The 15558-nt window shown below is 42.6% G+C and overlaps 2 protein-coding genes across 3 annotated transcripts in view; both read left to right on the top strand.

The window, feature by feature from the left end:
* The window catches only part of LOC129156059 (zinc finger protein ZFP2-like), a 39518-nt gene that overhangs the window by 10907 nt on the left and 13053 nt on the right, over positions 1–15558 (top strand). The window lies entirely within an intron of this gene.
* Positions 5502–15222, top strand: LOC107376739 (uncharacterized). 2 transcript variants are annotated; one of them, XM_054735682.2, is made up of 8 exons: positions 5502–8767; positions 9440–9550; positions 10011–10073; positions 10146–10211; positions 10282–10422; positions 10493–10817; positions 10891–11177; positions 11262–11389. In XM_054735682.2, exons 1-7 carry the CDS (start codon positions 8550–8552, stop codon positions 11119–11121), a joined length of 1155 nt encoding a protein of 384 aa, XP_054591657.2. In that variant the 5' UTR covers positions 5502–8549; the 3' UTR covers positions 11122–11177; positions 11262–11389. The 2 variants fall into 2 exon arrangements, with proteins under 2 accessions (XP_054591657.2, XP_070404068.1); XM_070547967.1 differs by lacking the exons at positions 5502–8767; positions 9440–9550; positions 10011–10073; ... (1 more) ...; positions 10282–10422; positions 10493–10817 and adding exons at positions 11577–11662; positions 11734–11835; positions 11904–12097; ... (1 more) ...; positions 14057–14301; positions 14378–15222 and having other exon boundaries at positions 10866–11177; positions 11262–11495.

Here is a 15558-nt window from a genome sequence, read left to right as displayed (position 1 = left end):
CGTCGGCAGCCGTCAGCAGCGCGAGTTGGCCGCGTCTCAGGAGCAGCATGTCGCGGCCTTTACGCGCCGGTTCTATTTTCTATGCGCGACGCCTCTGAAACGGGTCAAGTTCTACATTTTTGGGGAAGGAAAGACAGGAAATCGGACGCGGAAATGGAGAGAAGCTACAGAGATTTTCAGAATAAAGAACGTGCTGCCTTCCGGTTGCTTTACTTTTAAAAAATGTTACGAACTGTGCGTCCCCGTGAGAAGTTATCACCTAGCTAGCGGTCTCCTTTGTTTTTCAGGTCCGTATTGGCGATTATAAAACGGACAGAACATAAAACACAAACCATGTTGTAGTTTTCTCCTGCTTGTTGTTGTGTTTACTGACGAAGTCACTCGTGTGACTTCGTGCTCTGTCGGTGACAGCTGTTCACCTGCTGCTTCGCGTCTCGTGGGAAGGGCCAAGCAGCAGCTTACGCGAGCAAGACGTGCTGCTGACGGCTCCCGTGGAAACCCGGGGTGAGAGAGTTGGTGACTTTTCTTCTGACATGACTTCAGTAGCTTTTTTCATTGGCTTCAGAGCTCTGACCACATCTTCAGCATCAGTTATGTCTTCCTCTTTCAGGTTGCACAAATCTTTTTCATTTCTGCGGACTTCAGGTTAGAGCAGAGCAGCAGAGATAGCAGGCTGCTGCTCCAGAAAACGTTCGAGCATTTCCAGTGCACTATTCCATCTGGTCACAACATCAATTGTGAGCTTGTGTTGTTTAAGCTGCAATAGTTTCTGCTTTTCTTTCAAGATGCGGCTGGCTGTTGTGCTGCGATGGAAGAACATTACAATGTGCCTCACTCTCCCAAGCAGGCGTGCAATATTTGGGAGTTTGAGACCGGTTTGTGAGGCGAGGTTTATGATGTGTGAAAAACAGCCAATGTGTGTTAACCCCATCATCTCAACAGCACGAATCGTATTAGCCGCATTGTCGGTCACCATAGCAGGATCTTTGCTCATCAGCCCCCACTTCTCTATCGCTGCGGTCAACATTTCTGCTAGACTGGCAGAACGATGGTCAGTTTCAACTTCTGTGGTCTGTAATACGTACGAGTTGAGGTTCCACTCCTCGTCAATGTAGTGTGTCATCAAACTCATGTACGATTCCGTAGCCACAGATGTCCAGGTATCCGTTGTAATGCCCACTCTCTCTGCTGACTGAAGCTTACTTTTCACATTTTCTTTCACCGACTGGTACATGTTTGGGATGACTTCTTCTGAAAGACGTTTGCGAGAAACCATAACATATTGCGGCTCTGCTACTTTCATTAGCCGCTTGAAGCCCTCGTTTTCAACGACAGAATATGGGCGCATATCCTTGCAAATGAAGCCCGCTATTGCCTCAGTTATTTTGTGAGAACGTGTAGAATTAGCCGGTAGTTGTATTGATTCCTTGAATTTCATCTGCTGCAGACCAGTGGACGGCTTGCACGCAAGATCTTGGTCATGTCGCAAAATGTGATTGTTGAGATTGGTTGTATTTCCGCAATATTTCACCTCCATTTGGCATGCCTTGCAAATCACTTTGCTTTTGTCAAGCTGACCTTTCTCTTTGTCAGTTCTGAAACCAAAATGCTGCCAGACTGCAGCTTTAAGAGTTTTTGGTGTTTTCAAACCGAGCACATGGCTAACGTCGCTGCTAGTATCCGACGCCATTTAAAAAAATCTTCACACCTAGCACGCATGCGTGAATTCAGTCACATGACGGTGGGCGGGAGAAAGTCGCTGCACCATATTAACCCTTTATCATCACCCACGCCTCTGAACTTCTTTTATATTTTAGCTGTACAAGAGCCAGACACTGTTAAATGGTTAAATCGATCTTTGGACGTATGAATCGATCTTCATGAATTTATATAAGAATCGATTCAGAATCGGAGGATCAATTTTTTTCAACACAGCACTAACAATTGGAGTCAGGGAATATCACATACCTGGGAATTAATGTCTCTCCCAAGTTAGCAGATCTAACCAAATTAAACTACATCCCACTTTTAAAGAAAGTGGAGGATGATCTTGCAAGATGAAAATCCTTACCAATATCACTCATGGGGAGAGTTGCTACAATTAAAATGATGGTCTTACCCAGAATAAATTACTTATTTTCAATGATCCCAAACAAACCACCAGCTGACTGGTTTAAATCTCTGGACTCCTCAATTACCAAATTCCTTTGGCAGGATAAACCTCCACGAATTAGCTTAAAAACGCTTCAGAAGACCAAAGACAGGGAAGGACTGGATGTACCCAACTTTTATTATTATTTCTTAGCCAACAGGCTGCAATATATACCAAGATGGTTGCAAGATAACCCACTAGATGAGTCCTGGTTAGATATAGAACAGGCACTTTGCAATACGATAGAGCTTTCAGACTTACCATTTATTAGCTCAAGCATAAGAAAACATGAAGGCTTCAAAAGTATTAGTATCAGCACCTCTCTGACGGCATGGTGGGAGTATCTTAAAATGACAGTCTTCACTAGTACCATGCAGACGCACACCTATCTGGAATAATCCTGATATTTTGCAAAATAATAAAATGAGTAACCTTCCGGACTGGAAAAATAAAGGAATCCTATACCTGGAACACATATATGAAGGATTGGACTTCATCCCATTTAATAGAATAGTCTCCCAATTTGGAATAGATAAGAATAGCTTTTTAGAATACCACCAAATTAAATCTGTAGTCAAAAAAAAATTTAAGCTCAATAAAATAGAATTACAAACACCACCAAGGGTATTAGACTTCTATAATCTCAAACCCCCCAAACTACTGTCTAAAGTATATAAGACACTAGGGCTGCTCAATTAATCGAATTTTAATCACGATTACGATCTGAGTTTTGAACGATTATAAAAAACAAAACAAGCAGATTATTTGCTCCTCTCACTTGCGCTGCCCTGAGTTGCAAATGAAGCGCTCCTTCTAGGGCAGGGGTGTCAAACATGCGGCCCGCGGGCCGAATCCGGCCCGCAAGCGGGTTAAATCCGGCCCGCGAGATGGTTGTGTAAACTTTATTTTCATACTTTACAATGTAGAGTGAAAATAAACTTATCATTGTGAGCAAGGTTTCTCTGTAATGAGTATAAATAAAACAAAGCTGCGCTCAAGGCTCACACAAGAACTTGATTCACATCCTGAAGTTGGCTGCCACTCAGGATGTGACTTCTGATATTGATGCACTGGTGAAAGCTAAAAGATGTAAAGTAAAATGAGTCAAATATACTTTAAGTGCTGCATGAAACTGATCTTGCCATGTCATCTGTAAGCTCTTTGAATCACTAAGGAACGTTTTTTTTATTTGTTGATTTTTATTTTTATTTTTTCAAATTTTCAAGTACACTTCAGGTGTTGTACTTGTACTACACTGTTCTCAGGCTCCAACCTTGTTTTATATTGATTGTATTAAAACAAAGAAAACAATCTGAAGGTTTTTTTTTTAATTTACCGGTCCGGCCCACTTGGGACAAGATTTCCCTCAATGTGGCCCCTGAGCTAAAATGAGTTTGACACCCCTGTCCTAGGGTGTTGCCAACTTGGCGACTGACATTATTTCTAACAGCTTCTCAGACCCCCTTCTTGACTTTTTAAATCTTAAAAGTACCTAGCGAGCACCTCAGAAACATCTCTGGTAACCCTTAGCTACTTTCTGGATAACTGTCGTCGACGTTTCCTGCAGGTTAGCTAAACACTCCGCCTGCACTCCGGACCGTTCTTCAGGACATTAGGAAAGGGAATGATGTAGTGATGTGTCGGTCGCTAAAGAAACAGCTCACGGAGCCGGCTCCCTGTTGGAGTAACCAGAGTGAGTGACACACACACCGCACCTGCTGACTCCTGAGCCGCTAAAAACGGCTAAATGTGCACGTGCTAAACACACGTGCAGCTTGCCCCGATTGCTGTGAGATCGGGGTGGGGGGTGCAGCTGTGGTTGGGACAATTATTACATTAACTGATGGACCTGTAAATAAATAGTTTATAAATAAGGTAGAAATAGATAGAAGTAAGTTCCTCATGCTGATAAATAACTAATCTCTCTGAGGACACGGTGCTAGTGTATTCTCCTACAGCACCTTGACACAACTTCAATAAATGTTATGCAACATTTTGTGAACATCAATTTATTTGCATTTATTTGTTATAAATGCCACTGTATAATTCTTGCTGTCAGTATTTGCAAGATATTGGTATTTGGGTCTGTACTGGTTAGACTTAAATGAGTTAAACCAAGGTCTATAGCCCTTGGGTCATAAACTATGAGCTATAAGTATATTGGTCTTTTTATACTGGGAATCAGGAGTTATTTTAGTGATCATCTTGTTTCTTTTTTATTTTTGTCCTAATTGTGCCCTGAGCAATTTTATGACTGAATAAAAACAAATAAAATCAACATAAATAGAAAAATCGTCCTAAATAATCGTGATCTCAATTTCAGTCACCATAATTGTGATTATTATTTTTGCCATAATCGATCAGCCCTATAAGACACTGTCCAAAATAGACAATAGAATAGTAATCCCTATTGAAAAATGGGAGGTGGATCTATCAGTTAGCTTTGACCAGAACTTCTGGTCCCAAACTTGTTTAAAAACTTTTAAAATGATCAGACACTCCAATTTCCAATTAATTCAGTACAAAATTCTACACAGAGTACACTATGCAGGTCATCGGATGTTCAAGATAGGGTTTGTGTCATCTGACACCTGTACACACTGCACAAACAACATTCCTGACAATTACATTCACGCACTGTGGTCCTGTCCACCTGTCCAGGAATTTTGGGGTAGAGTGTGTGAAGACCTGTCAAAGTCTCTGAAATGTCATATCCCAACCACCCCATCTCTTTGTTTACTGGGAATTCTGGACGATGTCCCGATTGAAACATCTGTGGTTCACGTGGTTCTGACTGCCATATGCATCGCTAAGAAAACTATCCTCTTGAATTGGAAAAATAGAGAAACTCTTTGCATTAACCAGTATAGAAATCTTTTGTTAGATCATATTACACTTGATATAGCCTCTGCTTCCACTTCAGATCAATCTCTCTGGGCTCCTTTGATCGGTTCCATCACATAGCAAGGGTGGGGGGCCGTTGATGTTGTTCTGCGGGATGGTGTGTGTGTGTGTGTGTGTGTGTGTGTGTGTGGGGGGGGGGGTCTGAGTTTGGAGTACCCGGATGTTCCCTGGAGGTGGGTTCACTGGGGGTGTCTGGGACTGGGGGGCCATTGCCCCCCCCTCTGGAGGTGCTTGGGTTGCCTTGGGGGGTGGACTGCTGGCGGTTGTGAGTGGGGCCCCTTGGGGATCTTGGCGGTGACCATGGGTCATTGCCTGGCTGCTGCATTGCCCCTGGGCGGGTCTGGGTGGGGGCCTAGGGGCTCGGGGTTTGGGGGTGGTCGGCCACGTGTGGGGATCTGGGCGGGGCCTTGGGGGTCGGGTCCTAATATGTATGCTGCCGGGAAGAAGGCAGGAACATGCAGCAGTGCCTGGCCCGGGTTCGGGGGCCTCAGGTAGACCTTGGCTCCTCTGCCGTTCCATCACAGGGGAGGGGGAGGTCCAGGAGGGGGAGGACCCAACCTTACCTGGATGTCCCATGTCTTATATATTCTGGAAGTTGTGCAAATGCAGGGATGGGCATAGATATTCTGATGGGGTGGGGCTGGGTTGGTGCCCTCGGACTCCGTGAGGCTCTGTAATGCTGCTGCTTTGGGCCCTGGCAGGATGGGCTGGGGTCTCCATGCCCTGGGTGGCAGTTTGACAACAGAGGTGCCTATTGGGGCCAGTAGGGGAGCTGGCTCCCTGGAGGGCTAAGCCCAACCAGCCATTCCTCCCCATCCCCGCATATTTCTCTCCTCCTGCTCCCTCACATCATCACACAAACATACACATAGGACCTTGGGGGGTGGGCAAGTCAGGGAGTGCAGGTATGGATCCCATTTCCGCATTCCTGTGGCAACCTGCCCCCCAACTTTATTTGCACCTTATACACTTCCACTGACGACATTCCACACAAACACACACTTAGGGCCTTGGGAGTGAGCACATTCAACGGCATTTGGCAGGGGGATATCTCAGCCTCCTCCCGGGTGCCGGTGCCCACTTCCAATTTTAAACCGCACTTAAGCCCCATTCCCACCTGTACCGGGTCGGCCCGGGCCGGGTAGCGTAGGTTGTTTACATATCTGGGTGGCCTGGAATTTTCCCGGGCCAACCAAGGCTCATTCTCGGCCCTCTTCCCAAGGGGTACTGCTTCAGGCCGACCAGGGCCAACACGCCCACTGCTGACAGCAAATTCACACCTTCCATTAGAGCAAGCCTCTGATTGGTGGGTAGAATCAGCCCATTCACACCTTCCATTAGAGCAAGCCTCTGATTGGTGGGTAGAATCAGCCCATTCACACCTTCCATTAGAGCAAGCCTCTGGTTGGTGGGTAGAATCAGCCCACATGGGCTTAAGGCAAGGATGTGTGGAATCAACCGGGCCAGGCTGGGGCCGACTGGGGCTACCCGGCCCGGGCCGACCCGGTACAGGTGGGAATGGGGCTTTAGACACAGAGGGCTGAGGGTGTAAGTGGGGTGGTGCGGTGGCATCAGCTGGCATAGGCCGGATGATGCCCACACTGCCCGCTCACCACAGCCATGGAATACAGCTCATAATCACACAACACTATATTGGAGCAGGCGGAGGGAGACTAGGGGTCTTAGCCACTTCTGTTGTTGCTTGGCTTCCTGGGGCTGGAGGCTAGGAGGGAGATCTGGCCATCTGGTTGGGGTCTGGGGTGGTAGGTTGCTGTGCTCAGCTTTGGGCGGGGGAGCCTGTTCATCAGCACCCCAGCAGAAAGGGTCAAACTCTGGTTACCGGTGATGGTTGTACCCCATGTGCAGCAGTACCGGGACCAGAGTGAATAGGGTGTGTATGGAGAGCATGAGTGGGTGTCCGGCGTGCATTTTTGTAAGTCTTGGGTTGTATGTGCATGTGTGAGCATGAGGGAGGGAGTGTGTGACTGTGTTTGTTAGAGGTGTGAATCTTCACTTGTCTCCCAATTCGATTCGATTACGATTATTGGGTCAACGATTCAATTTGATTCGATATCCCGATGCATCACGATGCATCACGATTATTTCATATTGATTTGTTTTCATCGATAAATAGAACATGTCAGATAATTGCTTTTTTTTAAATCAAAAACGTAATTGATACAACCTGTCAGCCCTCAAAAGCTCTCCATTCACAACAGGTTAGGACAAAACATTTTAAACATTTAAGAAGATTTAACAAAGCAAAACATCTGTTTCCTCTTTCAACACCACGCCTCAAGCTGAGAAAACACGCTTTACAAAATCTCACAAAATCTAAAAAAGTACTGAAAACCCACAGGACACAACATAATGTAATAATGAGATACAATAATGGGTTCATATATGAGTGTTTAATGTCTCTGAGCAGCTCTAGAGTCAGATATTCATGCCACAGTTGAAGGGTGTCAGAAATAACACCAAATGAAATGTTTGACTTAGTTTATTTTATTTGAACCCAGTGGTTCGTTTCTGAAATGTTGGAGAATGAATCAAGTTCTGTTTGATGCAGAAAATAAAACATAAAACAAATTCTACACTTCCAATAATATTTAAGATGTGTGTTTTATTCTTTCTGATAATAACACCAGCAGAAGGCTGTGGGCTGGATTAGGATTAAATTACCCAGGTGATGGATCTCCTTCACTAACCAGCTAACTACAAACCTTTCCACTGACCTGTCCTGTGTGACCCTCACCATGTAACCCTCATGTCCATTCGGAGGAGCAGATAGAGACAAGACCTCCTGTAACTTAAAATGAACCAAAGCTTCCTCCCGGTTTTTTAAAATAGAATTTAACATCAGTTTATCATCATGAAACAAAAGAATAAAGTGGAACAAGAACTTCTTTCTTCTATTTCTCTCTCCTTTTAATTTCTCCGTGTCCCAAAATAAAATACAGACGATCACGCTGCAGCCGCCGTCATTGACCCCGCCCCCTCCCCAAGACCGGATCTCCCTACATTACAACAAGCAGTCTGACTGAGCGCTTCCAGGAGAAATAATAATTAAATTATGAAAATAATAATGCGTGTTTGGAGCATCGGTTTGGAGGGGCGTCCTCCGATCCTCTCGTGTGAGCAGTCCCCCCCCCCTCCCCCCTCTCAGTTGCTGTGCGAGCGGAGCGCGCCGCATGACAACCCGCTCAGTTAAAGGCACAGTCTGCAAGATTTAAATGTAGAATAACTTTAAAAATGTTTTATTTTGACCATCTGACCCAATTTTATTTAAAAAAGTAAATAATATTTAATATTTCAATTTTCTCCTAAGTCCCTCCCCTGCCCTGTAGAGCTCAGCCAATATTTCTGCAAGCCTAACGCGTTGACCAATAGCGCTGCGTTTCCACCAGGGGGCAGCTGTCAGTCATCGAGCACGAGCATTAGATCTCAGCGTGCACAACAGTGTCACGCGCCTCACTCGGCTTACTGCAGAAACATGGAGCAACAAAACCCCAAATTACCGATTCCTCGACTGCCTTCCACATCTCAAAAAACATTTAAAAAGTTTAAAAGCCCTTCTTCAAAAGTGGTTGTAAGACGTTTGAGACAGTTGAGTAGAATTAACATTGGAGATTGTTTTAAACGATGGAGAGATTTTCGTGATCTACACGGCCTGAAAACGGATGAAGAGTTGGCAAAGTATCTTTTAGACAGGTAAGTTATTTATTGTTTTTCGGATACATTTACTTCAAATCTTTCTTTCACTGAAAGAAGTAATAGAGCAAACCAGCTTTGTATGCTTGGTGTCCTATTGGCTAATGTAGCATTAGCTTGAATGCTAAGTCGACATGAATCGATGCTAGTCGAACAATTAATGCTATTTTTTGAAGAAGTTTGAGTAACGAAAGGGGATTTTAGTTTTTTTTATATGGGAGCTAATGATTAGTGTGGCGTTTAACTATAGGCCATATCAGTGTATTGTTTTAAGCTCTTGTTTATAACTTCCCCGTTAGCAGGGTTCAGTTAGCATCTTGAATGCTGAATTAGATGTTTACACTTTCCTGAGCTGCGTGTTTGATTAAAATGAGTAATCAGCAGCTCATGTAGCACTTGTAGAAGTCTGAGGAGATGATTCAGCAGTTAGAATTAGGTGTGATTGATCAGGAACGTATCCAAAACCTTACGTTTCCATTAGCACCGAAGAACATATTGTGCTAACCTGGGTGGGCCACGTGTACAGATTACTGTCTGAGTTTGTGGTCTTACCTACGTGAAAACTCCATATTAAAATAAAAGGAATGATAATCAGCTCGTGCAAAAATCTGTGAAGGCTGGGGAGACTTGTTTAGCTTGTGATCACTAATTTTTGGGCTTTGTTTTTGACAGTCATCAGTCCAAATATGAGGCATCAACATCTACACCATTGAAGCGCCAACTGTTTATTTCTCCAACACCAGTGCCAGCTCTGTCTAGCATTCATGGAGAGTCATCTGAAAGGTAAATAGCTGCCTATAAACCAGGAATATTATAATTTTGCCTCTGTTTGTTTTAAGTTAGTGGTGGATTATTTTGAAAAAATTCTAGAAATGGGATAATGAATGACTATAGAAAATGTATAGAAATAAATAGTAAAACTACATTTTATATAGCACCTCTCAAGATAAAACTCTTGAGGCACTTCACAACAACAAAATTAAACATATTTTAAAAAATTATATTTTTATTTCAAAGTTTATGAGAAAAAAAATAACGCAATTGTGTTTTTAAAATGTAAAGAGAGAGACAGGAAATTATTTGTAAAGAAGGAATTCAGTGGATCCACAGAGAAATGCGTAATAAGTAGAGGGAGAAAAATGAGGAGAGGGTGATGATGACGGCCAATAGACAAGCTCTATTACCTTCAAAATGATAAAATATGTATTGATTCTAATCATGTGCTTGTATTTTATTTTCATAGGGATGTTAATTTGGAGGAGGTGATGGAACAAGGTGAAACTAAAAAAGAAGGATCTTCACAAATGTAAGTACAAGGTTGTATCTGTATTTGGCTGTCACATTTGTCAGGAAAAGTAAACAATAATTATTTTTTTAGGTTATCTTGTGTGGGAATTGAAGCAAACATTGATGAGGAAGAGTTCAACAATATTCAAAACTCTGTGTAAGTATTCAGATGTTAATAAAATGTGTCTAATTTTCCATACTAAAAACTTTATATTGCGTATATTCAGGATAGATTCATCAGATGACACATGGTCACCAAACAGAGAGCCAGAAGTTGATTCGTCTTCAGAGGAGGACAAAACCATCGAGATGGACAGCGGTACTGATGACAGCGGTGATGAGGACTACACACCTTATACACACATAAGGTAATTCCTTTCGTTTAACATTCTATAAAACTGCAATAGCGCATAGTTAATAAAAAGCTTTTGTTCACAGGACTGGAGCGGCATTACAAAAAACATTACAACTTGAGACTCTGCAAGAAATTAACATTGTGGATACAGTTCATGACTGTAATATCCCAGAAGCAACTGATGCAACACCTGTACCAGATAAAGTAGTGGTCAACATTCCTGGAGACATAATTGGTCAACCGGTTTCCATGGTGTACCACAAGTGTATGCAGCAGCTTGCAGAGTTCCTTCTCTTGCCAGTCCAAGTATGTACGGAGAAAGACCCACAAACATCTGAGGAATGTGGTGCCTCTGCACCATTCATTATCAACATTTCTTCACGAGGAACAGCTATGATTGTCAAATGGGTATGTTCTTGTACATAACAATCCTTCAACCTAAACCTTCCAAGATATTTGCTAATATTTCTGTCTTTTACAGTGTTGTCCCAAGAGCCACGTTGTTTGGCAGTGGAATTCTCAGCCAACGTTCAAATTTGGGATGCAAGCTGGAGATTTTATGCTCTCTTCAAATATACTCCTGTCAGGCAACAATTTTGCAAAAATTGCCCTCATGTTTAAATACATGAATATGGGCATGGTGACCCGCAACACTTTTTTTTTCAGTCCAAAATGCATATTGTGTGGACACCATAAAAGAATACTGGACTGAAAAAAGGACAGATATTATTTCTGAGGTGAAAGAAAGAGGACATGTTGTTGCACTAGGTGTGTTGGTATTTTTATCTATGTAATAAATGTTATGCAATATTTTAAACAACAAATAGTTATGCCTAAAATCTGCTCCAACAGGTGATGGGAGAATGGATAGTCCTGGCTTCTGCGCACAGTACTGTACATACACTTTGATGCACAATGACACCAGAAAAATACTCTCCATTGAAAACGTCGATAAGAGAGAAACTCAGAGGAGTTCAACAATAATGGAGAGGGAGGCTTTCATCAGAAGTGTTGACAAGGTTAGCCAAGAAGTGAAACTATCAGAAGTTTGCACTGATGCCCATTCACAAATATCTGCTCTTTTCCGTAAGTATAACACAGTTTTGCACAAAACACACATCTTTAACCATTATTAGTATTGCCTTACAGTTCATTTATCTGTGTCAGGAAAAGGAAAGTACAAAGACAGTGGAATTGAGCACACCTATGACATGTGGCATGGTGCAAAGAACCTGAGCAAAAAAATACATGCGGTACGTGGCAATTATAATATATAATAACTATAACGATGCTTTTGATGGACTTTATATATATTTTTTAACAGGCAGGTCAGCAAAGGGGATGTTCCATTTTATTACAGTGGAACAAAGATATCTGTAACCATTTTTGGTTTTGCTGCAAGTCGGCGAACACTTATGAGTTTTTTGTAAGTACATTATTTGTATTTTCATATAAAAAAAAAGTGAATGTAACTAATCGCCACATGTCTTTTAGGACATGTGGATCGGTCTACTCCATCATGTTACTGGAGAACATGAGTGGTCTCTGGATGCTTGTCAGCATGATCCTTTACTAAGTGACAGAGAGAGAGACTGGATTCAGAAAGGCTCCACTCCTCACAAAGCCCTCAGTGACATCATTCTCAGTGAACGCTGGCTGAAAGAAGTCCCAAAATATTTGAAATTCGGGTACTGTATTTAATTATAGCTATAAATAATAATATAATTGTTCTAAATGTTAAATTCTTGTTTTAGATCTACAGCAAATTTGGAGGCGTTTCACAACCATCTCCTAATGTATGCAAGCAAAAGATTCAGTTACATCCCACCTGTTTACGAGGCACGGATACTGCTTGCTGCACTGGACTACAATCACCACTCACATCGAGAAGTGAAGAGGAGAGCAGATGGATCGATACAGTATGTATTTATTTATTTATATTTTAAATGAAACATACACTCATGAATTCATGATTCATTTTTTATTAACAACTTCCTCAGATGAACAACCACAACGCTCCTAACTGCTACATATTGGTTTAACAACATGCTGTCAGGTGGCCAACTGTAGAATAACAGAAACACCACATTTTCAATAATAGTGCCTCCAGGTGGGGCTTACCTAATTTACTTTTAATTTAAAACACTTTTTCAGCTAATTTGTTGTATACTACAAGTTAGAGCCCTGCACGGGCCTAAAATCTGAGCCCGTGTCCGGCCCGGCCCGAGGGGGTGGAGCCCCAGCCCGACCCGGTCCGAAAAGGTTTTCAGGATTCTCTGGCCCGACCCGAGCCCGACTTTTTTTTGACCAACTAAATGAAAACAAAGTGCGTCAATCCTGACCAATGTGTTAAAAGACGTGCAGGATCCGATCAATTTGTTTTTCCCTCATTTACCGTCACAGAGATAACGGCGCAGGCTCTGGTGGTAATCAAGTTAAATTTGATCTCTTTCCAACAATTTTCACAAGAAAACAGAACAGTTAAAAGCAGGGCTTGTGTTGACCGGATAGTTTCCGTATTTGACCGTTTATTTTGACGGAGAAAGAATAGAAAGAATTACCCCGACGCATGCAGACGCACTGACATTTTATTCTACTTACATTGCAGATGTAGCTAAATCACCCAAGAAAAGATTCCCATCTGAACATCTGAGCTGGACACTGCTCAGCGCAGCTCGCTGTCAGCGTGTACGTATGTTGCACAGCGAGCTGAAGTTGTGGAGATTGGCTTGGAGAGCGTTGCAGAACCAGAGCGCATGCGGGAAGGTTCCTCCCACTGAAGCGAGTGTTTTCCAAACCCGGTCTCTCAGAGAGACTTGTCACTTAGGAAATGTTCCCTGATTATGAAACTTTGGCTGAATAGTGCTTGCTCCTGTTTCCAATGTGGCGACACATCCAGGAGACTGTCTGAGGAGAAGCCCAGAATCTCACATCCTCTTCAGCTCAGGAAGCGCCTATGATTACGCACAAGCGTGACCCGTCAACCCGGTCTCACAGTCAGACTGGATTGGGCCTGTTCAGGTTTACGCAGACAATCTTTACATTTAGAATTGACTTACAGATGTAAAATTAATTCAGTAAAATATAAAGCATTTTATTTAAATATCCATTCATTATTTTACAAGCACAGAGAGCCGCCTACAAAGTTTAATTACAACAATCAAACGTGACAAAGCCTGGATTTGTATTCTGAACAGTCTAAACATGTGTTAAAAAGAAACGTATGACAAAAGTGGCACCTGCTCAGTAACACCACCAACAGGGTGAAAAATATCAAAATATTGTAGGCATACAGGCTACAACTTCTGGATCCACTTTATATAAATAATTTTATTGATTATCGTCTTATGAAAGATAACTTTGACGTACACGAGCGACCGGTACTGGCTGCTGTCACCTGTTGTGAGCAGCTCTCAGCTGTCTGAGGGTAGGCCCCGCCCACAACGCCGCGGCTGCTGTGGCTCCCAGTGTTTTCTTTACTTTGGGAAACGGGTAATAATGGCTCTTTGATGGGAACAGGTTGCCGACCCCTGGTTTAAGTGTTTCAATTTTTTTAATGAATTCGTTTAAAAATAAAGGAGCCCGGCCCGAGGGCCTAGGGCTTCAGTGCAGGGCTCTACTACAAGTTATGGCATGTGTCATTTCAGATACCATAAAATATTCAACAAAAAATCAAGATGCTGGAGGCTGTATTCTGAGAAGGTGGCAAAAGACTACTCCTACATCCCAGAGATCCAAACCATGATCGTCAACCAACGTTTGACAAGCAAGAAAGATCTTCCTCGACGCTACAAGCTAAGGCCTGAGGATCCAAGGCGTTACGGTTTGCTGTCCGAAGTCCCTGCACCATCAACAGAGGAACTTCTACAACACCTACGGACTCGCGGTGATGGTAAAATAAAACATTATCTGCCTTACATCTTCCACACAATAGTCCATTGCTAATTGAGTTTATGTTTTATTTACAGGTAAAACTTTGCCACAGACATAGGTGTTGGGGGAGGCAAGAGAAAACCCAAAACCTTCTTTATTTTTGTTTCCTGTGTTTTATTTATTTATTTTTTTTAAAATAAAGATATATATTGGGGAAATAAGGACTAATAATTTAAAAATGTATGTAAAATGTTGGAGGTAGACATAAGTTTTTGTTGTTGTGCAGGAGTTTTAACACTTATGGTATTTTTACAAATGCAACAGAGAGTTATGCTTTATAACACTTTATTAGAGCATCAAACAAAACTATATAAAAAACAAACTTATGTAAAACATCAAATATATACATTTATTTACAATCGTCTTGGGATAAAACCAGTGTAGTTACCATTGGGGTCAGGGAATTTTTCCCTTATCCTCCAGACAACGCAGCTTGGGATTTCTACTCTGCGTCCTCCACCAAGTTTTCCATGCTGCCATGCTACAAACTGTCTGTAAGCTGCATGGCGGAACTGTCTGTTGTCCTCACCAGGGTCCGGGTCATCATAAACTGCTCGAAACTCATTCCACAATGTTCTGGCCAGGCGAAGAACACCATTTTGCAAAATAAACTCCTCCATGTGTGGTACAGTTGAAATACATGTCTGGGGAGGCTGTTGGCAGCATTTCTTTTCCAAATCAGTTGGCATATCTCTGCAGTGGGAGCATACACACCATGAAGGTTGATTGAATGTTGAGGTGTTGTGGCAGGTGGACCAGAGAGGGCAAGTACATCAAAGAGAACACCAGTGTCTGTCCAGCACCATGGTAAGGATGTCAATAGCCTGCTGAGGGTTCAGGTTCTGTATGCGTTGCTACAAAAGTGGAAAGAGATGCTACAGCAACAGTTTTTAGGATCATTTAGTGTAATTTTGTTATGCTTACACGTTCAAAGTCTATTCGCTCGGAACGAAGATTCTGAACTCGAGAGAGATCTTCATCTCCAAGGTCCACAGCTGAGTGTCTCGCACTTCTTCGGCCTCTGGATGCACCGCGGCCTCTAGACACACCACGGCCTCTGGATGCACCACGGCTTTGAGATGATGGTGGGCATCTCCTTTTTGCACCACGTCTTGAGGATGCATTAGGAGGTTCAAACTCTTCCTCAGAGGATTCCTCAATCACTGAACTCTAAATTGTATTAGAATAAAAAAAATTATACTAATATAAAAAGTAC

The sequence above is a fragment of the Nothobranchius furzeri genome, chromosome 2, assembly GCF_043380555.1.
Source record: "Nothobranchius furzeri strain GRZ-AD chromosome 2, NfurGRZ-RIMD1, whole genome shotgun sequence".
Taxonomy (NCBI): domain Eukaryota; kingdom Metazoa; phylum Chordata; class Actinopteri; order Cyprinodontiformes; family Nothobranchiidae; genus Nothobranchius; species Nothobranchius furzeri.
Note: the sequence above shows the minus strand (reverse complement) of the source record. Positions and strands in the feature narration are given on the sequence as shown.